The sequence below is a fragment of the Ctenopharyngodon idella genome, chromosome 4 (genome assembly GCF_019924925.1).
Source record: "Ctenopharyngodon idella isolate HZGC_01 chromosome 4, HZGC01, whole genome shotgun sequence".
Classification (NCBI taxonomy): domain Eukaryota; kingdom Metazoa; phylum Chordata; class Actinopteri; order Cypriniformes; family Xenocyprididae; genus Ctenopharyngodon; species Ctenopharyngodon idella.
The window spans coordinates 17527725-17553544 of NC_067223.1; the positions used below are offsets into that span (position 1 = coordinate 17527725).

A 25820-nucleotide genomic window follows, 5' to 3' on the forward strand; every position below is an offset into this window, starting at 1 on the left:
GATTTCATCACACTGTTGTCTGTCTGTTTCTTTTTCTTGTCTCTCTTGTTTCTCACAGACGTTCATCAGTAAGATCAGGAATCTCTTCTGTATCTACAGTATGAATCTGTTCTCTCTCCTGAACCCACACACACACACACTGTTTACAGTTAAACATGCAGCAGATCCTCGTGTGTTCAACAGAAACCGCTGCAGTTTCTGACAGATTCATCAATGATCATCTGCTTCTTCATTCGTCTGTTAAAGCTGCACATTCATTGACATTTCTCATTAGAGAGATTTCATTTCTCTATTCATTATATGTATCAATAATCCAATTTGTCGTTTTTTTTTTTATTTTTTTCTGGAATACATTAGTCTAATATTTTTCTTGTGCAAAACAAAACCTAGCTTAGCCTTTATAGTTACCTTATAAACCATGTGCATGCTTGAGAAAAAAAAAGTTGGATAAAAAAACAAAAACAAATGAAATTGGTTGTTTTAATGAAATATCTTGAAAATAATACGAACACCGTTAACGCGCGGGTTGCGTTCCGGTTGTCTCGCGCTTCCCTCATGCACACGCTCAGATGTGCGCGCGCGCGGCAGAAAGAAGACGGACGCGAAACTCGAGATACGAATCAAACATCGAGAAACTCGATTAAGCTCAATGAAACTAAAAATAAAAATAATTAAGGTCATGTGAATATAACACACTAAGAGAAGTAAACAAAAAACTCGACCAAACTAAAACCTAAAGTAAAGAAACGCAGAGATTTACCTCACATCAGCTGCTGAGGAGAGAAACGGTGAGTTTATTCACATTTGAAACGTGAATTATTACAGTGTTTTTTTATTATATTCCAGCGTTTTACACTCTTGTTGTGTTGATTGTGTTTGTCTTTATGTCCTTGAGAGTTTGACACACCTGGAGCTGCAGGTGATTCGAGTTAATCAGTGATAGAAATGAATGAAACTCACTGTTAATGAGTCTTTCGCGCGCTCTGTGTGGATTCATAGTCCGGGGACATGGAAAATACTAAAATATTAAATCAATTCAGCTGAAGGGAGTCTTAAATAGACCTACAGGTCTGAGATCAGACTGCGACATCCACAGTGCAAAGTCTCTCTCTCTCTCTCTCTCTCTCTCTCTCTCTCTCTCTGTGTGTGTGTGTGTGTGTGTGTCACATTGTCTTCGGGTTTTAATTCATATTTTTGGCAGCATGTTGGATGAATTGGTGTGCAGCAGCTGTTTTGTTCTCTGATCCCTTCATGTTTTTGATAATTTCTGTGCAGCTCATTCATAAACTTGTTATGATCTCCACAGGACAGTTCATCAGGTTTATCATTAATATAAATAATATATATATATAGAGGCATTTCAGCAAGTCTCTTCTAGGGTCACGTGTATAGAAGCCCATTTCCACATAAGAAAGAAAAATTGGTAAATCGAAATTCTGACATAAAAGTTGAAATTGTGAAATAAGTCATAATTCTGAAATAAAATAAGAAATTGACATACTAAGTTATAATTGAGATTTAAAAAGTCGAAATTATTAAATAAAAAGTTAAAATTAGGACTTTCTATTTTATAATTATGACTTATAAATTCAACTTTTCATCATAAATATGACTTGGTGTGTCAATTTCTAATTTTTATTTCGTAATTCGTCATATGTATTCACTCTCATAATTTCTTTGTCATATTTATGATTCATGAAAGCATGATTTTTGTCTAATATGTGTCATATGTTCTCTATGTTTGTCTATGGACTTTTGTTATATTTCCTGTTTTCTGTCCCATGTGCTGTTTTGTAGTCAGTTTGTAGTTTTTCCCCTTCATTGTCTTCCTCAGGTGTATCTTATCTCGTTACCTTGTGAAGCTCGTTACTCCCTGTGTGTTTATAGCTCTTGTGTTTCCTGTCAGTCGATGTTAATGTTTGTGTAGATGGATCCTGTTTCCTGTGATCTCTGTGTTCCTTCGTTATTGGGTTTTGTTTATTTTTGTTCAATAAAACCCTTTGCAAATAGATCTGATTCTCACCTGCCATCTCTTCAGATCCTCATGAGTTACAGACACGTGCTCTTACACACGTCATCCAGTAGGCGGCGTCAGAGTTCCGCTTCTGTTCTGTCACTCATCTGTCATTCAGGGTTATAGTGAGACTCTAGTTTATATGAATTAAAATAGTTTATTACTCTGAGGTGAGAGAGGAACACACACACACACACACTGAACTGTTTACAGCATGGGGGATTTGTGTGTGCTCGCTATACACTCTGTGTGTGTGTCTCTCTCTGTGTGTGTGTGTGTGTGTGTGTGTGTGTGTGTGTTCCTCCCTGTCTTTCACTTCCATGATCTGTCCTCCAGCCATTGACGGATGGTCAGTCAGGAAGTACTAGAGCTGCTCATGTTAGTTGAGGAAAGCTGAGCTGAACTAGTCATGGAGTGGGATTATTATGTGCCTGTGCACTTACTAGAGTGAGTACAGACTGTGTGTGTGTGTGTGTGTGTGGTCATTTGTGTCATTCTCTGCTCTGATGTTTGTCTCAATGATCTCCATGTTTCATGTCTCTCGTATCACGACACTTCCTGCTCACAGGATAATATCAAGTCAATATCTGATGCTGATTGATCTGATGTGTGTCATGTGACCATAGTTCATCTTCACACACTCGTGTCTGTACAATAAATTTAGTTTATATTTGCTTTACAGTAAACCTAAACTTGTATAACTGTTTTACACTTTCATTTTTTTGAAGTGTTTTCACTTCAGCAATAGTGTGTGTGTGTGTGTGTGTGTGTGTGTGTGTGTGCGCGTGTGCATGTGTGTGTGTCAGTAGGGAAGTGGTTGATTCGTGCACATTGTCTCACTCAGTCCCTCCCTCTAACCGCTGACAGAGAGACACAATAGAAGTGAGACAGACGAGACACACACGTTTTCTCTCCTGTATCACACTAACTGCTGTGCGTGCGTGTGTGTGTGTGTATGTGTGTGTGTGTGTGTGTGTGTGTGTGTGATGATGAGGACTCTTCACAGGCTGAAGTTGATGAGTTCTCCCAGTCTGAGTGATTTGGGTCGATCAGAGAGATCAGCGCTGGACGACAGAAACAACCAGCAGCAGCGAGCGGGAAACAACACCACCTGGATCAGGTACTCACACACACACACACACTCACACACATTTTCTTGGCTATGTAAATAGAAGTGTACTGTAGTTGTCTGTTGATTTTACATGCAGCTAGTTATAATGCTGTAGAATAATCTACACCAGAGCCCTAAACTGGTTGTATCTTTAGGGTTAAATTTTAGGTTAAAAGAATCAAGGTATAAATGAAGGACAAAATATATTTACTTGACATATATATTATTTTTAGAAATGTCAATGTCCACAAAAAGAGGTTTTGCTTATTTTTGGGGACAAATTTGTACCTAAACTATAGCTAAGAATGTAGAAACAAGAATTTATCCTCAAAAGATGATGAGAACAAATGAGCATTTATACAGCATTTACACTCACTCTCTCACACACACACTCACACAAACACTCTCACACACACAGCATCACCATCAGTGATATCAAACACTCATTGTTTACCAGCCACAAATGTGTGTGTGTGTGTGTGTGTGTGTGAGTGAGAGAGAGAGAGAGAGTAAGAAACAGAGGATTCTCTTCACACACACAAACACACACACAGTCTAATGAGGGCTGATGTGTGTAAGTGTGTGTTGTTTACACACATCATGTGAGCCACACACACACTTTTCACACAACAAACAAACAGAGGAAACTAGTTTTGTAGGAATTTCTCCTCAAAAGATGAGGAGAACAAATGAGCTTTTATACAGTGTGTGTGTGTGTGTGTGTGTGTGTGCAGGCAGCTTCATGTTGACGTTACACACACAAGCTGTGCACTGCAGGATGTTAATGTGATTTTATTCTTCTTAAGAACAGTTGTTATTTACTCACTCATGCACAGGAGGATTATATATGTGTGTGAATGTGTGTGTGTGTGTGTGTGAGAGAGAGAGTGTGAGAGTGTGCTTGTTTTCATGATTTATGAGGACACAAATGTGTATGATGACATGGGTATTACACTGGTATTACGACGTAAACGTGAAATATGAGGACATTTCATGAGTCCTCATATTTGAAAAAGCTTTAAAAACATACTAAATGTTTTATTAAAAATGTAAAAATGCAGACAGTTTCCTGTGATGGGTAGGTTTAGGTGTAGAGTTAGTGTAGGGGGAGAGAATGTACAGTTTGTACAGTATAAAAACCATTACGCCTATGGAGAGTATAAACTATAAAGCGTCTCTCAGTGTGTTCATGTTTTCACTCGCGTCTGACCTCGACCGCCTGAATGGAAGAAATGAACCGGAGAAGATTCACACCTCAGAGAAGGCGGAGCCTCAGAGCCACACCCACCTATTATGTCATCGACACAGACCAATGGGAGTTTGGAAGAGTTTACTCTGTAAATGAACTCCAAATAAACTTAATTTGGCCTGATTTGCTTGAAATGACATCACACCAGTTCGTTTTTTGATTTCGTTTGAAGTGTATCTCCTTCACTGAGCAGAAAATCTTTCACCTTCATTTCATCTGTTTTCATTTTACACACAAACATTCAATGTGCATCACAGTTTACATGTTAATCTAGCCTGAAACATCACGGACACATTTAACACGTGTGTGTGTGTGTGTGTGTGTGTGTGTGTGGCAGCATCCATAATGCCGTGATCTCCGTGTTCCAGCGGAGGGATCTGGGAGAGAATGAGCTGTTCGTGCTGAATGAAGGCGTCAGGTGAGTGACCTTCACTAGACACGGTTACACGCCTTACGAGGGACGATAACGTGCTCGATTTTGTCCCTCTGTCTGTCTCTTTATCTCTCTCTCTCTCTAGGCAGCTCCTGAAGACTGAGTTGGGCTCCTTCTTCACAGAGTATCTGCAGGTGATCAAATGAGTCTCTTTCAATAATCCACACTAAACGAAGCATTTTGTGAACTGAGTTTAATTATGATTGTGTCACAGAATCAGCTGCTGACGAAGGGAATGGTGATTCTTCGAGATAAAATTCGCTTTTATGAAGGTAAGATGTCTGAATCATTTATTCATGAGGGTTCAAGTGTGATTGTGTGTCTCCTTTCGTTAAAAACACGTGTTTAATGGATTTACATTTTTTTGAGCTGATATGACCTTCAGAAGTATCTGTCCTCTTCTGTCACACTTCTGAATGTCCTTCATCACATCAGCTGTCTGTATCTGAAGGATCTTTTCTCCTGACTGAATGTCTGAAGTCTCGGTGTGTTTGAAGCAGCTGTTGATTCAGTGACTTTTAGTGGCTGTATGAAGTCAGTTCTCAGTTCTCCTGAAGAGAATCACATTAATTAGCAACATCATCCACTGCCTGATCACAAACAAACACAACATCTTCAACACATCTTCATCTTCAACACTATATATGTTGATTTAACAGATCAAACCTGTCAAATCTCTGTCAAAAGGGTCAGTGACACTTGATTTTATATTTTAAGATCTTTTGGATTTGGGGCTCAAACACTGTGTGTGTTGTGTGTGAGTGTGTGTGAGTAAGTGTGTGTAAAATAAAAAATAAGTGATTTTTATTGAAAATGTAAAAATGCAGAAAGTTTTTCTGTGATGGGTAGGTTTAGAGTTAGTGGCGAAAAATGTCATTAGCTCAGTATAAAAACCATTATGGTTATGGAATGTCCTCATGATGATGTGTGTGTGTATGTGTGTGTGTGCGCGTGCAGGTCAGAAGCTGCTGGATTCTCTGGCAGAAACATGGGACTTTTTCTTCTGTGATGTTCTGTCCACACTGCAGGCCATCTTCTACCCTGTACAGGTACTTTAATAACGATTCATTTGCACTGAACTCACGAACAGTGTGTGTGAGTGTGTGTGTGTGTGTGTGTGTGTGTGTGTGTGTGTGTGTGTGTGTGTGGATGAACTCATGAACAGTGTGTGTGAGTGTGTGTATGGATGAACTTGTGGGATATTGGAGACTTTTGTGAGAGTGTGTTTGTGTTTAGGGGAAGGAGCCATCTGTCCGTCAGCTGGCTCTGCTGCATTTCAGGAACATCATCACTCTGAACACAAAGCTGGATGATGCTCTGAGTCGCCCGCGCGCCCGCGTGCCGCCCTCCATCATTCAGATGCTGCTCATCCTGCAGGTGTGTGTGTGTGTGTGTGTGTTACAGAACAGATGGCTCCCATTTCCCAGCAACCCTTCAGAGACTTGTGTAAACAAGCAGCAACTTATCAGAAATGACTATAGATTTCCTGCGTTGACGCAGAGCTGAAACTGTCAGTTTTAAACATACAGGAAGGAGTCACATGACACGTGTGTGTGTGCTTTAGTGTACATGCGTGTGAACTGAGTGTCGTCTGTATGTGTGTTTGCTCTGTGCTCGCATCATCACTGCTGACCTTTAGACTCCGTATGAGTGAAATATATCTACACATGACTGATGTTTCTGTGTGTTTCTGTGTGTGTGTTTCTGGTTTGATGTTGTTTGTGGTCATATTTCCTGTGTGTCGTTCTGCCTGCTGCATTTTAAAGGGGTCACATCATATATTTTTTTTCTTTTTTCTCTGCGGTCCAGTTGTCGAGGAGTTTTACACCAAAAGTAGTCACGATTTAGTTTGCGTTCAAGCCTTTCTGACCCTTTGATATAACAGGTCAGTTTTCTGATGCTGTTCGTCGTCAGGGACAAACACAAGCTCACCTTCAGTTACAGTGTGTTTGATTCCAAGAGATCAAGGAATATTTATGGCCTTTAAAGATGTGATTGTTATCATGGTAAATCACAGCTACGGGTTTTCTGGGAGAAAATGTGAGATATGTTTGGGAAATGGATGCTTCAAAGATTCATTCTGAAGACGATTCTTCTGATCAGTCCTAATGAAGAGAGTCGTTTCAGTCATTTGATTCAGTTGATGTGAACGTGGTTCTGTGTGTCGTGTCGCAGGGGGTTCACGAGTCTAAAGGTGTGTCGAACGATTACTTGAAGCTGGAGTCTCTGGTGCAGAAAGTGGTATCGCCGTATCTGGGAACACACGGGCTTTTCTCCAGCGACGGCTCCATCACGCAGTCCTCGTGTGTGCTGGGTGAGCAGATTCTCCTCATTAAATGCACACATACACTCTTAAAGGGGTAGTTCACCCAAAAATGAAAATTTTGTCATCATTTACTCTCCCTCACGTTGTTCCAAACCTGTATGAGTTTCTTTCTTCTGCTGAACACACAAAATAAGATATTTTAAAGAATGTTGGTAACCAGATAGTTGATGGACCCCATTGACTTACATAGTATTTTTTTCCTACTGTGGAAGTCAATGGGGTCCATCAACTGTCCGGTTACCAACATTCTTTAAAATATCTTATTTTGTGTTCTAAAGATGAAAGTCTTACGGGTTTGAACGACACGAGGGAAGGTAAATGATGACAGAATTTACATTTTTGGGTGATCAATTCCTTTAAGAACTGATCACTGAAAGGGTCTTTGTGGAACCAAGAATGGTTCTTCTATGGCATCGCTGTGGAAAACCCTGTATCTTTAAGAGTGTGGATCAGTTGTTTGTTCTTCTCAGAGAAGCGGCTCTTGAGGCGATGGCCGCGCTCCAGCGACTCTCCAGCGAAGAACCTCGTGGTTCGCTCGAAGAGCTACAACATCCCCATGCTGACGCCTGTGGCCGAATACGACCCCGAGAGCATTGCGGCGGCTGGCGTGGGAATCCGACGCCATTCCGTATGTCAGATGACCTCCTTCGCGGAAGAGCCCGCATTCACAGAGGCGCCGCCCAGCCCGCCGACGGACGTCTGTGAAGATCCGGGCCATGACGGACTGGTGGAGTGCCAGCCGCCTCCTCCATCTCCACCCATATTCCCTGAGCTCGGATCCGACGGCGGACAGGAGGCGGGATCGGAGCGGGACGCATCCTCCCTCCCGAGCTGCTCCTCCAGTCCAGAGACCATCGTGGATCAGATCCTGGAGTCTCTGGACTCAGACACTGAGGGAATATTCATCGACTTCCGCCGACAGCGTTCCAGCTCGTCTGATTTCAGCCGGGAGAGCGAGAGCGTGGCGTGACCCTTGACATCCTGACAACACACCGCTGAAGAAAGTTTGTTTATGGGCATTTGTTTCTTGACCCCGAGTGTGTTCAGAATAGCAGACTACCATACTACTGTAGTCCTGCCGTCTCACTCATGTTGTGTTCAGGTCATTTTGATCCGGATTTTCTCAGTTTTGTTGTGAATTTTTTCACTTAATTTTATTGACCTCAAAGAACTGAGGCGCATGAGCTCACACGATCAATCAGATCCAAAAAGAAACAAAACCTGTGCTAACCGAAAGAAAACAAGTTGATGAAAAGATTGAATCCAATGTTTGGCGATCACACATCATAATGAGAAATTTATAAGCAATTTTTTGTAGGCCGGTCATCTTTGACCTGGAACACCACAAGTGTAACAAGGTGGAAAAAACACCCAAAAAAAGTAAAAATAAATAATAAAAAAAAGATCAAAATTGTTTTAGGAAGTTTGTTATAGTCAGTAATTTTTAGTCCAAATCAATAACATTAACACATCCTCCTTGATTCTGATTTACCGGTCTGTGTGACGATTTTCCACTAAATTGGATTAATTGTACAAAGTAACTCTTGTATTTCCAAGATGATGAAAGACTCTAAAGTTCACGGATCTAATGGACTAATGAACACACTCCTTTCACAATTGTAACTATTCAAAAAGTTCAACATTTATGGGATTAAATAATTATAAATAATTTTATTCAATGGCACTAGTTCAATAAAACATTACTTCAGAAAAGACAAGAATACAGTCAGTAACAAAAATAAAAAACAGAAATTTAAAGCAATAGAGAGCAAAAAGTGCTTGAAGTTTTTCCTAGAATGTCATTAAAGCTGCTGACGTTATCCAGACGAGAGCAGTGATTTCCTCTTTTCCCTGTCAAGTTGAGATTTATTAAAGGGTTAGTTCACCCAAAAATGAAAATTCTGTCATCATTTACTCACCCTCGTATTAGCTTCATTTACACGGCAAGATATAATCACACGCACATGTATTCTGATGCATTATGTTTATCCGGTCTGTTTGCGGTCCCGTATGAAACGAGTGTCTGCATTCACTCGTGTCACGTGTCACCGCCAGCGACCAGACCGATTGATTCGGCACTAGCTGTGATTTACACGTATGTTTGTATAATTTTAGTGTTTTGATGTCGCTAGCGCAGCATCAGTATGCTAGTTCTCCATTCTGAACACTTGGCTTTCATAAATATTCTTTTGTTGTCGTTTTTGAGTTTCTGATGGAACAAGGTACGAACCTCATGAACAGATTTAACAGGGTTTTTCTTTTTTCTTTTTAAAAATTGATATTTTTAATTTTGCAAGACACTTTTTAGGAGAAACCATTGCAGGGTTAATCATTGGAAAATTAATGGAAAATTCATTTCATTCATGGATTCTGCAGCATGATTTTTTTCATCAGTTTGTAAACAATATGAAAGTTTTTGAAAACGTTCACAGTCGTGGATGTTTTGAATGACCCTGCCTTCAGATGTTACTGTGCAGATTACTATTTTTATTGCAATTGTAATTTTAAGTAAAAGAATATTTTACTGGTGATTTGACTAAGTTTGTCCTTTTTTGCCACTCCATGTTGGAGTGATGTAGATCAGTGTTTAAGAGCCGAGGCTGGAGTTTCTGCTGTGGAGTTTCGGTCCCTCTTTGAACTGAGATCTGCCCTCAGGAGCCGTTAGAGTCCAGCTGAGATTCTGCTCAGGTCAGTCCAGATGATTTCAGGCAGTCATGCACTAGTTGACACACAACCAGGCGTTCAGTTTCTGACTGATGTGTGGGTAAACAGGAACAATGGCCGTTCTGTTAGACTCCTTCGAGCCCCAACATCTGATCTACATGGACACTTTGAGGAACATTAATTTATGGGTAGATCTTCATCTGAAACATTTAATTCCTCATTATACATGCAGTTTTTATGAGCCGAGCTCATGTTAATGTACATGGATAGTCATAAACAGCAGGAGTGTTTCAGGGAACTGGTTTGTTGAAAGTTGGTGAAAAAACTTGTTAACTAACCCCATACATTATATTATAATTATTTTTAATTTTAGTGTATATTAGTATGGGTCACAGCACATTCCTGGTCAGTTAGCAGATGGTTGACACACCTGATCAGTTTTTAGTTCCTAAAGAAGTTTGAGCGCAACAGACACTTTTCATGAGAGGTTTATTTGTACAGTAAGTGACGCCAGAGTCTCGTGAAATCTGGCTGTACCTTCATACAATCAGTGGAAAACTGAGAAAAGAAACCGTGCCGCCGAACGTTTGACATTCATAGAAAATAGAAACAGAAGATTCTCTCTGAAAAGCAAACAAGACATTCAATTTCTCCATTTCCTCAAATAGTGTTTCTTTGTAACAGAACATTTTCCCTCCATGAACAGAAATATGGATCTATACGAATCAAACCCAAACAGGCAAAAACAAAATCACGACAAAAAAAACAAAGTAACTCTGTCTGTCCTCTTTACAAACCAGAGTTCAGAGAGTCTCTAATACATTCATGTCCAGCAAAAAACAGACAAACACAAAAATAAACACTTTGGTCGTTACACCATCTGTCCCAAACAAAAACACAATGTCTAAACGCTTTGACTCTGAAACATGTAACATTTTCTGCTGTAAAGTGCACATCTTGAGGCTTTCCAAACTGCTGACACACACACACACACACACACACACACACACACACTCGAGTGTGTTACTGCAGACTCCGTGTGATCAGATGCAGCAATGTTCATTTTAACTGACACTTGAATATAAAACATGGAGCAAAGCTGAAAAACTCAACTGAGCTTCTGCAGACCAGATTCAACAAACATCAACAAGTGAAAATTCACACGCATACATAAACACGTGTGTGTCAGTTTCATCCGTTCATCACGTCCTGATGGGCGTTTTTCTCTTCAAACTCTCGGTTTCAGTAACTCACAGCAGTCTTAAATATCACAGACTGCGAAACACAAGCACAACTGCTGCAACTTTCCTATGAGAGCGTCACATCCCGAGCTAAAATAATACTTAAAACAATTGTAACAGCTAAAACAAATACTTGAGAATAAAAAAGAAACACTGAAAGGGTAAAATAAATAGCTGAATTGCACAAGCACTCTGATATGACCTAACAGGGTCAAGAGTTCATGGTCAGGAAGCCCCTGTCGCGGGGAAACGGCGCCACCGTGTGTCGGACACGAGCAAGCGTCGCCTCGGGAAGCTGGAATCACTCAGATTCGCCGTCATGATTTGATCTTCCACAGCTGTGAACGAAACACACAAACGGTCAATGAAGCGGCAGCATTAACAGAGACGCACAGAAGCGGAGCACGGCGTCGGCTCTGACCTTCAGGTTGAAGCCCAGCAGGTCACTGATGACTCCCGACACGGCCGACAGGATGACCACCTGAGTGATGTTGTACAGCAGAGGGTTCATGGTCAGACCGTACAGTCGAAACGGAGCGTCCAACTCCTGCGGGACAAACACACAGTCAGCGGCGCGCTTCAGTGTCGGTTACGATGGCATTCGCGTGTTTTATTCTGCATACCTTCAGTAATTTTGTGGCCAGTTTGAGGACGTTGTTGACCAGAGTCAGTTCTTCTTTCTTATTTGGTTTCTTCTCCATTTTCAAGTACAAATTAATCTGAATAGAGAAACACAGATTAGGCTCTGTGATCTGTACGTGTTTACAATCACTATGAAATATTAAATCAATTGCAGTTGCTGGAAAATAAACTTACTCTAGTACATAAAAAAAAGAAAAGAAATCAGGCCTTTTCTGTGAATTCAGGGATGGAAAATATTGACCAAAGTTTGGAATAATTAAGATTTCATAATGTTTTTGAAAGTCTCTTCTGCTCATAAAGGGTGCATTTGTTTGATTAGAAATACAATAAAAACAGTGAAATATTATATTATGAAATAATGAGAATATAATATAATATGATAATAATAATAGTGAAAAATTATATTATTACTGCTTCATATTTTTGTGATGAAACTGTTTTTTTATTTTTCAGGATTATTTGATGAATAGAAAGTTCAAAAGAACAGCATTTATTTGAAATAGAAATCTTTTGTAACATTATAAATGTCTTTACTGTCACTTTTGATCAGTTTAATGCACCCTTGATGAATAAAAGTATTAATTCATATACAATAGTCAACATTTGAAGTAGATCAAAACCTTCTTCTCAGGACAACTTAGTTTTTATGACAACTTTGAACTTTTCTGATCCACTTCAAATGTTGACTACTGTATATTTTGTAAAAAAAAAAAAATCTAACTGCCAAATTTTTGAATTGTAATGTATGACGGTTTCCACAGAAATCTAAAGCAGCACAACTGTTTTCAACATTGATAATAATCATAAATGTTTCTTGAGCATCAAATCATCATATTAGAATGATTTCTGAAGGATCATGTGACACTGAAGACTGGAGTAATGATGCTGAAAATTCAGCTTTGATCACAGGAATAAATTACACTTTACTATATATTCACATAGAAAACAGCTGATTTACATTACAATAATATTTCACTGTTTTTACAGTATTTTTGATCAAATAAATGCAGCTTTAGTGAGCAGAAGAGACTTCTTTCAAAAACAGTAAAACATCTTAATGATTCAAACTTTTGAGCGGCAGTGTAAGTATAAATCCACAGTCAGATGCGGCCTGATGCGAGCGCACCTGTTCTGTCAGTAAGATGGAGGTGTTGCTGTATTTCTTGCTGGTCTCGGAGCCCAGCGTGACGAATCGCAGCAGGTACAGCGACAGCGACGCGCACCAGATCATCAGCTCCCAGTTATAATGAAACTCCAGGAACGTCTCGTGAACGTGAAGCAGCTGCAGGACAAACTCTGATCAGCATTGGAGTGAAACATGTCAGTCATGGTAAAAATACACGGAGCTCGTCCAGCGACTGACCTGAGCACAGCAGATGAAAACCACCGAGAGCGTGAGAAGAAACGCAGAGGAGACGATCACGTCCACAGAGCGCTGAGGACCACGCCGCTGCAGGCAGAGAGAGAGAGAGAGAGAGAGAGAGAGAGAGAGAGAGAGAGACGGTTTCAGCTAATGCTGCTTCAGACTGGAAATCATTTCACTAGCCATGTTTCCATCCACCTATTTTCATGTGAATTTGTGAATATCGCATTAAAAAAATGCAGGATATAAATGCCAAGATGCACAAAACGTATGTGCTCAACTAAAGCAGATCAGATATCCGATAAGAAAACATGCATAAACTATGATGGAAACACATTTACCAAATAAATCCCTCAAAACATCATGTGACTTTGTTACCTCATGACGCTGTGATTGGATAATTGGACTAACCAGAGGACCAATCACATCGCAGCATCTCAAATTGAACACATGGGATGGAAACGCTGCTTTATTCACAAATGTTTTATGCCATATTCCAATTTTGTGCACAAATTAAATTTGCACCTTTGGATGGAAACATTTGGATGTCATCAGTGTCTCATAAAGGGCAAAACTCAAGCTTTTGTACCTTCAGGTAAGAACGCAGTGACAGCCACATCTTGATGTTCTGCACCTTCTTCAGACGGAAATGAGGGACTTCAGATTTTCTGGCTCTCCGCGCCGACGTCAGGTGACCAAACAGCTTCGCAAACAGCAGCCGCTGAAAAACCAGAAAAATCAGAGAGTCAGAGAAACGCTGCGAGACGCTGGGAAGGAAAGCTGCGGGTTCACACTCACCTGCTTGTACGTTCTCTCGGCGACACTGAGCAGGAAGAAGAACAGCCAGATGAGACACACACGCGCCACGAAGCTCACGCTCACCATGCCGATCACCAGGACGTCGGTGGAGCCAATGGCGATGGACAGGATCTCGCCGGCCGAGAGAGATGCCAGCTGCTCCAGGTCTTTGTACTGGAACAATCTGAACGCAAACGGGGTCAAACCCAGTGTCACGGACACCAGATACCCAAATATCTGATAGCCAATCCCTGGAGTGTAGAGATTCACCTGCGGGCCGAGAGCAGACGACGTCACACACGGCTTTGTTTAATCATGTTTAGATTCATGCATGTCTGTCAGCTCACTGCACTCAACCTTCATCTGATTCAAACTCACTCTGTTCATGATCATGCCGCTGATCTCCAGCACAGACATGTCCGCTTTCTTGCACTCGTTTCCTTCCCACACGATGGCGCTGACGCGCTCCAGGCCCGGGTTGGAGCTGTGAAGCCACGGCACGTGACCCTTCGGACACAAACATGTCAATCATGTTTACTGCAACACAATGTCTAAATCAGCAACGCTTCAGGTGACCGACGGCTGCGCCGCTACAAATCAAGTCACCTTTATTTATATAACGCTTTTTACAATGCAAATGAAATGCAACATGAATGTACAAATGAAGCAATTGGGTCTGTTTACACCTGGTCACTTCATGCGTTTTCTCTGATCGGATAGCTGTCTAAATGCCCCCCGAAACGCATTCGAGACGGATATAAATCCGATCGCTCAAACCACTTCAGGAGGTGGTCTGGGACGCATTCCAGTCAAAACTGAACAGGTCTAAATGCATCTGATTGTTGAAACCACATACTGATTGGCTTCATCACTCTGTCTCCTCTCCACCAATAAGCTGGTGTGTGGTGGGCGTTCTGGCGCAATATGGCTGCCGTCGCATCATCCAGGTGGTGCTGCACATTGGTGGTGGTTGAGGAGATTCCCCCTTCCGTATGTAAAGCACTTTGAGTACCCATAAAAGCGCTATATAAATATAAGGAAATATTATTATTATTATTATTATTATGTAAATTTATCTCCTCCCAAAAATACTTAAAAATAAACGTGTGAAAGCGTGTTATATGCTAAATAACATGTTATAGTCAGATATGACAGCGCTACTGCAGCACAGAGCAGCTGAGTATCTCTTCAGCAAGACAAACTGCCGCTAATCAAACTGAAAGTAAGTCGCAGGTGCTCAAAACACAATCATCTTCATTAAAAGTAATGAGACTAAATGACCTTAGCAGTGCTGTGGCCACGCTCTCTCCTATTGCGGTCTTTGATTTTGAAATTAGCTGATGATCAATAAAATACAGCTCATATTTGTTGCTTTCGGTGACGTGAACTCCATTAAATCTGCATATAGCACAGGAATTGAAGATCGGATTTATATCCATTTTGCAGAGACACATTTATGTGGCCAAGTGTAAATGAAATGTTTTTTATAAATCAGATAGCTATCCGATCAGAGAAAACGCATGAAGTGACCAGGTGTAAACAGGCCCATTGTTAATGAGATTCTGTCCCTGCATTCAAAGTCGCTTTAAAACATTAATGAAGAGACACGATTGCTTTATGATCAACAGATTAAATTTAGGCTTTTATTCACATATAAACACACAGAGCTTCAAATATGAGAAACCGTGGTATCTGATGCACAAAAACAAACCTCATTTGTTCTCATGCGTCCAACGTGTCTTTTCGCGCTCATGGACAAAGGAGTACACTTTGAAAGGCTCACGCGCACAACTGTACGCGAGACGGAGCGCAATGTGGAAAATGAAGTACACCTGTGCCTTAACGCACCTGATGAAACGGGTCGTCTCTGAACTCTTTCTTGGAGGCGGAACAGACCGCAGATCCGTCGGCGTCTGTCTCACTGGTGCAGGACGAGCGGCACTCAGCGCAGTGCAGGAAATCTTCCCATAGCACGTCCTCCGTCTCCGACTCGTGCCGCGTGCTCTCCGAGTCCTGTGTCCGCGAGCTGGAGCAGCGCGAACTGCAGCTTGTGCCGGATTTGAGCGTCTCCTGAGACAAGAGAAGAGAAATGAAGGAGGCTGTGCTTTTATGGAAACACTGTGTGTGTGTGTGTGTGTGTGTGTGTGTGTTACCTCAGCAGTGTAATGCTTCTTGTAGTGCTGTGTTTTTCTGTTGCGCAGTGTGCATTCGCTGTTCTTGCGCTCCGTTCCCCTGCGGAGGGCGCTGTAGTTCTCTGGATCTTCTTCACTGGACGCTTCATCAGACATGTTCTCCACACCGCGAGGAGCCGCGGCCTCAGGCAGACACTAACATGCACAAAACAGGCGTCGGTCACGGCTCTGCGTACATTCACACTCATTAATTCATTCATTCAGCGGGTCTGAGGCGAGCGTACCTTCCCTGAGGGCGGCAGGATCAGGGTGTTCCTGGTGTGCGGGACGGTCCAGTGCGGCTCTTCGGAGCGCAGCAGCTCGCAGTGCGGCTCGTGCAGCTGTAAACCCTCCTCGCTGCTTTTGCTGGTGATGCGTCCATCCAGAGACACATATCCGTTGTCCGTCTCAGTGGACTTATCGATAGACAGCTTGGACTTTTTAGACCTGATGGGATGAGAACGGGTTCGACTGAAGCATGTGCAGCTGATTCTGTTCCCCGCGTGTGGAAGCGCTACTCTAGTCCTCAATGAATCTTGGCGGTAGAGAGTGAATTGGTTTCTAGAGACAGTAACATTTGTGCTTTTGGGGAAAAGTGCTGCACAGAGCAAATGGAATAAAATGGCTACAAAATCCCTAGTGAGCAACACAATGACAAAACTTCTGGAAAACAAAGTCCTCAATTCAGGTGTAAAATTTGATCAAGGTGACAGATGGTTTTAGGAAAGGGATGTTGTAGCCAGGAAGATTGTAAGAGGAAATAAGAAAGAGAGAGAGAAATACACACCCCGCTTTAAAGATATCATGCCAGAACTCTCTGAAGAAGGCGACGAGGCCGCGCGAGCCGGCAGACAGCGAGCCCTGCGGCGCCCCCTCCTGCGTGTTATCGGTAGTGCTAGAGCCGTCGCCTTCTCTATGAATGTCCAAATGAGCGGCTTTCCTCAACTTCCTTTAGCGAGAGACAGTAAAAGTGCAGAATACTTAGAAAAGTCAAAACAGGACGAACTTTGCCCTCAAAGATCAGAGTGCTGGATTCCCAAAGTCAAGAGGAGAAGCCTGAAAGAGACGCCGACTTAGCCGAGATGATGCAACTGAGCATTAAATGATTCATTCCCATTGAAGATTTAGTGAATTCATTTCTTTTCATGCTTCTGGAATATGACTGATCATTTGTGCTTGTATTGGCATTTATTTAAATGATGCGGCAACATGATTTTCATGAATTCAGCAGCATCATCTCAACTAATTTCATCATCAGTGTTCACTGTCTGACCTCTGGCTTCAAAAGAAAACATACAGGAGCATTAAAGACGCTTCTGCTGAAGAGAGGAGAGTCTGACCTGCGCCGCTTCCCGCTGCTGCTTCCGCCGCTGGATTTGGGAGTGTGTGTGGAGACGATCTGGCAGTGAACGGTTCCTAACAGCAGCATCAGCCAGGTGGCGCCAAACACCTCTGTGACGGGGACGCTGTGAGTACTGGAGACGCTGAAGAACAGCAGCGCCGCAACCACTGCAACACACACACACAGACAGATGACATGAACACAAATAATCCAGTCCAGCTAATTATAATATAACTATATATCATTAGGACAGTAAAATAAACGTAGCTATTAAAGGGGACAAGAAACACTAGATGTAGTTTGGATAATTTACACTTATTCCCACTCTAAATATTCTTACAGGTTTAACACTGTCAGTGAAGCTGGATTAAAATATTAGTAATTTCAAAGTAATAGAAGTTACATGTTTTCAACAAATGAAGCGCCATCTTGTCCCTTACATAAAATGTGACGTCATGATTATGAAGTTGGTTTCCTTGGACGTCCTACACTAGTTCACATTAGTGATAACAATAACTGATTGATACATGATCAACTGATTTCATTTAGTCTTTTATACACGTATGGAAATGGAAAAGCAGCATGACATCCTCAAAAAAACATGAACAAGATAAAATAAGAAACAGCCCAGACGGCAGTAAATACGGCTTCACTTTAACAGTGACAAACATGGTTTATTGCTAATTTTAAGATTTCCATACAGTAAATGAATTTACTTTATTTACTATCTTGGATTAGATCGCACACACCTTGTTCTCTTTAATAACCTATAAAAACAAAAGCACTTGAACTCCACCCAGATTCATTTACACACAAAAACAAACTACAGCGACTACGTGAGACAGCTTGAGAACGGCAGGTTTCCTGAACATGCCACATGTTAATCACAGGCGTACACACACACACACACACCCCTGACCAAAATAGACATCACAATGCAGCCATTCTTCCTGGCATTTGTCTCATCTCTACACAGAGACGTCACTCAGAGTAATTAATGCCATACCCTATATTTGTCAACAGTCCCATGACATCAAACGACAGTATCTGAACGAACGCTCACCCTGCAGCAGGTAGAGAGACAGCAGCAGGTAGAAGATGGCTCTCGACGTCACCTGAATCCACCAGCGGAAGAAGAAGGGGAAGAAAACCACCCTGACGATGCCCTTCCGGGTCAGAGCGGTCCACGGGCTCTCAGGCTTCGCTTTAGCAAACGCAGAACCTGACAAATAAAACAAGACTAATTACGACCCATGATGACCTCGTTGACCTGTGAAACAGGACTGAAACACATTTCTGAACACAGAAAATATGAAATCAAATCAGACGTCAACGTGTGTGTCACTGACCTCTGACCAGATCCACGTCAATCAGGTCCGGCTTCACGTGACCCGTCTTCTTCGGTTTGTTCCTCAGACCCTACAGACAGACAGACTGACGCTCATCAGAGAGAGATTGACACGCCGTTTTCTGTCACGGGTCATCATGCGTGTCATATGAGTTTAATTAGTGAATTCATGAGCAGAGCGCAATAAAACACCAACGTTCAGCAGCTCTTTCAGTCACACTCACATTTAATATGACAGACTATTAGGAATTTAGAACTGGATTTTATTTATATGAAGAGCTCAGAACAGACCAAAACAACAAACTCAATGTTAATGATCTCAAGCCGACCTCCAAACGACGCGTGATGTGCTCTATTAAGGGTTCAGTCATGTGCTCTATTAAGGGTTCAGAGCTGCTGTTACACGCCTTCACCAGTTTCCTGTTGCACTGTAACCAGAGCTCAGTGTAACGCGGCCCTTCTTCTGTTAATAACCAGCTGTAAACACTCAACGACAACAACAGACATTCATACCGACGGTTACTGATCTAAAGATCACACTACATTTCTCCTCCTGTCCATCCTTCCTTCAGACCATGTGATCTTCCCCTGATAAAGAACAAGTTAAAGTCAGTCTCGTGAGCTGCTCATAGTGCTCAGACACACGGCGCTTAAGTTTCAGACTCTTCTCTTAAACCATCCCTCTCTCTTCTATCCAATCTTTATTCTATCAAAATAAAGGCAGAAACACCAAAATATCACTTAAAAAAGAAAGAATTCAAAAATTCAAATACAAAAGGAATAGTGGTAAAAAGCCAATATACATTTTTTTTTTAAAATCTGTGTTCTATAAAAATTACAACGGATTCAGGCCTAACTTTATTAAAAATCTTTCAATTTCTTCAGTCCAATAAAAATAAGATTCAGAGACTGTCAGAGACTGAGAAATGACTCTACGGTCATCACGACATAGTCATGACACAAATAAAAGAAATCATTATGAAAGGTGTCGTTCAGACTCTGAATTCTCATTGGATGAACCACATTCAGAGCAGCAGTCCAGATAAACCAACAACATCCTCTACTAATCCGTCAACTTTACTTTTTCACTGAGAATTTTAGTACTGAATTTCACTTGTTATTGATCATTTGTAGTTACTGAACTTTGCCAGTTGAGGTGGTTTTAGGCTCTCTGTAAAATAACTGATCTAAACACGTGGCGAATCAGAGACCTGCTGCGAGCGCCGGAGCTCATTTATTCTTTATTCTTCTGAGTTGACTCAGACTTTCTGCCGTCTTTATTTTTGTCTGTCTAGCCCTCGTTATGTAAGACATTCGGCCACACATGAGTCACAGCGCAACCGGTCACAGCAACACAAACACAAACAATCTGCAGATCCACTCTTAAAAGCTGCTGCCATCTTCAAAAACATGAGCAGCCGTAGAGACCGACCCGTGATCTTCATCATCTTCATCATCAGTGAGGAGTTTAATGTCTGCCTCAGTTCATCTCAGTAAATGGAAGTCGTTATGATGTGACCTTGTTTAAACATGCTCTTATACACACAGAAACAAGCATCCAGTCGTGTGAACACATCAAGGCCAGTCTGACAAACGCACACGCAGCGCCACCTACAGGCTGAGAGCGGCAGCGGTACTCACCCGTCTGATAAACTGCTCGAGGTGAGAGGAGATAGATAGAGCGAGAGACGATTAAGAGGAAGAAGAAAGAACTACACACACACTCACATATACACACACTCTCTCTCTCTCACACACACTCACATATACACACACTCTCTCACACACACACTCACATATACACACACTTTCTCACACACACTCACATATACACACACTCTCTCTCTCTCACACACACTCACATATACACACACTCTCACACACACACTCACATATACACACACTCTCACACACACACTCACATATACACACACTTTCTCACACACACACACATATACACACACTCACATATACACACACTCTCTCACACACACACTCACATATACACACACTCTCACACACTCACATATACACACACTCTCTCACACACACACTCACATATACACACTCTCTCACACACACACACACACACTCACATATACACACACACACACTCACATATACACACACTCTCTCACACACACACTCACATATACACACACTCTCTCACACACACACTCACATATACACACACTCTCACACACACACACTCACATATACACACACTCTCACACACACACACACACACTCACATATACACACACACACACACACACTCACATATACACACACACACACTCACATATACACACACTCTCTCACACACACACTCACATATACACACACTCTCTCTCTCACACACACACTCACATATACACACACTCTCTCTCACACACACACACACACACTCACATATACACACACACACACACACACTCACATATACACACACACACACTCACATATACACACACTCTCTCACACACACACTCACATATACACACACTCTCTCTCTCACACACACACACACACACACACACACACACACACACTCAGAATGGCCAGAATGAGCAGGTGGAAGTGTGAAGTAAAGGCGTCACAGTCACATTACCTTGATCTCTCGCTGCTCCACTGATTTCTCCCATATCTGCTGGTCATACGCACCAATCTGACAGACAGAGGAGAGACGGACAGGTTAAACATCCACATAGTTCAGAGTCAGTCATGTTCATACAGACGGACTGAGACACACACACACACACACTCGTCATCAGTGTTTATTTTGGGTTCAAACGCAGTGATCGATCATGACGCCGACGGTCAGTTTCACACTGTAACCCGGAGCTCGTTATGTTAGTTATGTCATCATACGGGTTTAACGAGCTGATGGTTAATAAAGGTTTACTGGTTTAGCATGTCAGTGCAGAGAGAGTTTCCGTAGATCCGTGGAAACATGAGTGTAAATCCACGAGCCGCAGCAGCTCTGATTGGTCTGATTGTTGCCGGGGGCGATAAGTACCGCAGCACGGTGTCATTTGCACACTGGAGGTGAAGACGGTGACACTGGACTGAAGTCACATGACACAGTGGAAAAGACTCAATAATTCACGAGTTTAGACTCATTAAACATACAGCGAGCACACAACCTGTGTGTGTGTGTGTGTGTGTGATAAAGGCTGATTCTGCAATTTATTTCTAGGCACTTCCGTAATATCAGTCTGAGCTGCAGTGGAGGACACACACACACACACACACACACACACACAGAGTTCTTCACAGATTTTCTCTTCTTCAGTGTTCACCTCAGAGGAAATTACATCACATACCTGCTGCTATGACAACACAACACCCAGCAGGCAACAGTGCAGAGAGTCTTGTCTGATACTGACAGAACAGAGTGTGAGTGTGTGTGTGTGTGTGTGTGTGTTGCTTCTCTGACCGTGTCTAAATAAAGCTCAGGAGTTTGTGATGACGCTGTGCAGTGAGGTCAGCCGCCTGTTGTTGTGTGTAATCCACAGACGTGTTTCATGTTCTTACATGTTTCTCTGATTAAACATGTTTGTTGTGATGTAGAGTCAGCAGTGATGCAGCACTATTTGAGTTCAGGATTCGTCCATAAATTAATCAACCTGAAGCGACTCGTGACACAAACTCAAAAAAATCCTTCAGCTGCAGTTTCTCAGACATCAGAACTTGAGCCGTCTAACATCATCATCATCATCATGAGCTCCGACAGGTCAGTCCAATCAAAAACATCAGTGCTCAACGGACACAAACACACACACACACACACACATCAAACAACGCTCAAACAAATGAACTCAGATAAATAGATTGAGTGTGAGGAAACATCAATCACAGAAAGATGAAGACAGATCAATATCTCACCTTCTTCTGGTACCAGAGCACAGCATCACGCACCTTAGACGCCATTTACATGTCAGAAGTCACACGCTGGATCATTTTAAGCTGTGAACAGAGAGACGGGAGGAGTTAGACAGGAGTTCTGCGGTCTGACGCACTAAAGCTCTTCTTACCTGCAGCACAGGTGTGTCCTACATCAACACACATATACTGTATACACGCACACACACCGTACACACACACACTGTACACACACTCACATTCTGTACACACACACACACACTGTACACACACTCACATTCTGTACACACACACACACATATACTGTACACAAACACACACACACACACACACACACACTGTACACACACTCACATTCTGTTATTTAGTGATGGTTGGAATATATCAGTGAACACCTCTCATTGACCTCCACTGATCAGGATCATGATATTCACACCGACCCCTGACCCTACCGTCACAGAAATGAGAAAAACACTCGATTTACATACAAACATGGTTAATTAGCCTTTTTATAAAGTCAGTTTTGGTTACACTTTAAAGTGTCTTTGTTGCAGTTATTTATATAAATAAGTACTGACTAATATTAATTAACAGCATGCACTATATATATAATTAGGTTAGGGTTTGGTTTTAGGGTTAGTTGCTTGTAATTATGCATAATTTACTGTTATTACTGTAGTAATTACATGTTAGAGGTGTAACAAGGACAATAAAGTGTTACCATTAGTTACCATCAGTCACCAACAAGACAAGTCCACACACTCACTCTCACACACACTCACATACAGCAGCTGATGTCACACTAGATAAGCTTTACTGGTGAATTACGAGTGTGAAACCGGGTGGTAGGATCAACAGCTTACACACACACACACACACACACACACACACCTGAGGATGACAGACACTTTCAGTCTGATTATAGAACTTGATGTTCAAGAAGAGGGTGGAGTGGAGTGAAAAACCTCCACACACACACACACACACACACACACACACACACATCTAGTGCACTGTCACGCTCTTCGACAGACGTTATATTTCACACAGATGAGCTGTTTTACCTGTTCCCGTCATCGACAGCAAATTTAGCACAAAACAGATGCGCAGCAGCAGAATATGAAACAGCCTGAAGCGACACACACACCCTCACTAGTGCACACTCAAGTGTGGAAAGACCGGTCCTGCTCTCACAACTACTAACTTTCATTTGCATGTGATTTGGGCTTCCTGCCAACCAAACACAAACATCACCAACAGCTTCCTGAATTAGGGTTCATCTATTGAAAACTGCCTTAAAATCATCGCCACGTCCCGATACTGGATCAATCGACTCAGAGACACACACAGATCAATGCGAGTCGACTCACTGAAGCTCCTGCTTCACACTAACACACACTTCTACAGCAGCTGCAGCGGCTCGTTATGCAACACAATGAATAAAACTGTTCTAGACAAACACACACACACACACACACACACATCCATCTGCTGATGTGTAACTTGACACAGAGCTGTGCATGTTTCATGAAGGAGATGGACAGCAGTGTGTGTGTGTCTCATATGATACTGCATGTGTGTGTGTGTGTGTGTCTCTGGGGTCACACTTCTGCATGTGTGTGTGTGTGTGTGTGTGAGAGAGAATGTGTGTGAGTTTTCACAGGCTAAATTAAGCAGCGCGTCTTCCTGCGTGTCTGTAAGAGGAAACGGTCGCATTTATTCTGTCTGTCTCTCTCAAGCCTCATGCAGCAACTAAACAATCCCACACAGACTCACAAACACACACAGACACTGTCAGTGCGACACACGTGTGTCAGGAAGACTATTCTCCATCCAAACCCGTCTAATACTAACAACCCATCACTGGCAAAGAGAAGAGTTCCTGTTTGAGGATAAACTCGAAGAGTGAATCTATGGAAAAACACGAGCAAACAGACGGATGAAAACGCTGTGAGGAAACCCGTCTGTCTGCAGGATGAGACTCTCTGATCTTTGAACAGACGTGAAGCTATTCATGGAACAAACAACCTAAAATAACCTGCAGAAGCCACAGCGCTTCACAGCTCCAGACGCTCACAGGTGGAAAATCACTGAGCAGCAGCTGAAACACACACACACACACACACACCAGAACTCACATGTCAGTGTGTGAGAGAATGTTCCAGAAAGACTTCTGTCAGAAAACTCACTCTCAAGAACTTACGGAGAATCTGATGGAGCTGGATCAGGCCGAGTGTCTCGACATGAGGAGAACAAGACACAGACTCAAGGTCAAACTGACAAACGGCTGCGGAGAGAGAAAGAAAGAGAGAGAGAGAGAGAGAGAGAGAGAGAAGAATCAAGTGTGTGTTTTTATAAAAAGAGAGTGAGTGCAGAAGAGAATGAAGACAGCAGCATTAACAGACAGAATCAGGCATTATGAAGGACATGATCAGTCATTCAATACACTGACTGAATGAAGGTGTGTGTGTGTGATAAGGAGCATCCACACACACAACACAAACACACACACACACACACATCTGGACACACAGATTCTAATAACTCCATGTTTTCTGCTCATGTTTCGTCCTCTGAACATCATATCTGTGATCAGAGAAACTCTTCACACGAACACGGTTCAGTTCAGTCCGCTGCGGGATTTTAGGGTGTTGATCTGATTGGATCAACAGAACCAGAGATGAAGATCAGCATCAGATGAGTGTGAGCTGCTGTGAAACACTGATGGAGTGAAAGAACACTGTTACACTGTAACACAAGTGTGTTTAAACGCGCGCGTGTGTGTGTGTGTGTGTGTGTGTGTGTGTGTGTCTGACTGAATGATGAGTGTTTAGACGATGATCTGATCGTTCATATGTCTTTCGTCTCTTCTTACCTCAACGAGCCGCTTCAGTCCTTCATGCTCGACACACAGACGGAAGATTGACGCGATGAGACGGTGAAGATGCTGCTGATGATGATTATGATGAAGATCGCGCTTGATTTCAGTGTCGTTCTCTCTCAAACCGTTTTACTGTAGAATCGCCAGCAGCGTTACCGGCGCACACGGAATAAACGCGCAGCTGAATTCACGCGATCACCGGATCTTCACATTTACAGTAAATAACAAGCGCATAACGGCGTGAAAACTGTCCGAACGATCGCTAAACTCAAAACACATGAAGGATGTGTGAAACTGATGAGAGTAACGGCCAATCATGCGCAGACGTGAATGTGCTTCATGAATAATGAAC

The 25820-nt window shown here is 42.2% G+C and overlaps 2 protein-coding genes across 11 annotated transcripts; one reads left to right on the forward strand and one right to left on the reverse strand.

The window, feature by feature from the left end:
• Window positions 1-613: 613 nt before the first annotated feature.
• Window positions 614-9662, forward strand: prr5b (proline rich 5b (renal)). Of its 3 annotated transcripts, none has more exons than XM_051892292.1 (9): window positions 614-788; window positions 3021-3134; window positions 4712-4792; window positions 4893-4941; window positions 5022-5079; window positions 5765-5856; window positions 6044-6184; window positions 6983-7121; window positions 7604-9662. In XM_051892292.1, the coding sequence occupies exons 2-9, from the start codon at window positions 3031-3033 to the stop codon at window positions 8101-8103; spliced, it is 1164 nt and encodes a 387-aa protein (XP_051748252.1). In that variant the 5' UTR covers window positions 614-788; window positions 3021-3030; the 3' UTR covers window positions 8104-9662. The 3 variants fall into 3 exon arrangements, with proteins under 3 accessions (XP_051748252.1, XP_051748249.1, XP_051748251.1); XM_051892289.1 differs by lacking the exon at window positions 614-788 and adding an exon at window positions 2130-2461 and having other exon boundaries at window positions 3009-3134; XM_051892291.1 differs by lacking the exon at window positions 614-788 and adding an exon at window positions 2135-2461.
• A 607-nt stretch (window positions 9663-10269) lies between these two features.
• Window positions 10270-25697, reverse strand: phtf2 (putative homeodomain transcription factor 2). Of its 8 annotated transcripts, none has more exons than XM_051892280.1 (20): window positions 25463-25697; window positions 24791-24874; window positions 22942-23035; window positions 22591-22671; window positions 21314-21370; window positions 18704-18773; window positions 18418-18576; window positions 17353-17521; window positions 16800-16961; window positions 16258-16459; window positions 15995-16168; window positions 15690-15911; window positions 14220-14348; window positions 13842-14111; window positions 13633-13764; window positions 13044-13130; window positions 12807-12962; window positions 11662-11757; window positions 11460-11585; window positions 10270-11376 (listed from the first exon to the last, which is right to left on the reverse strand). In XM_051892280.1, exons 4-20 carry the CDS (start codon window positions 22633-22635, stop codon window positions 11356-11358), a joined length of 2277 nt encoding a protein of 758 aa, XP_051748240.1. In that variant the 5' UTR covers window positions 22636-22671; window positions 22942-23035; window positions 24791-24874; window positions 25463-25697; the 3' UTR covers window positions 10270-11355. The 8 variants fall into 8 exon arrangements, with proteins under 8 accessions (XP_051748240.1, XP_051748238.1, XP_051748242.1 ...); XM_051892278.1 differs by having other exon boundaries at window positions 24777-24874; XM_051892282.1 differs by lacking the exon at window positions 22942-23035.
• Window positions 25698-25820: the final 123 nt, after the last annotated feature.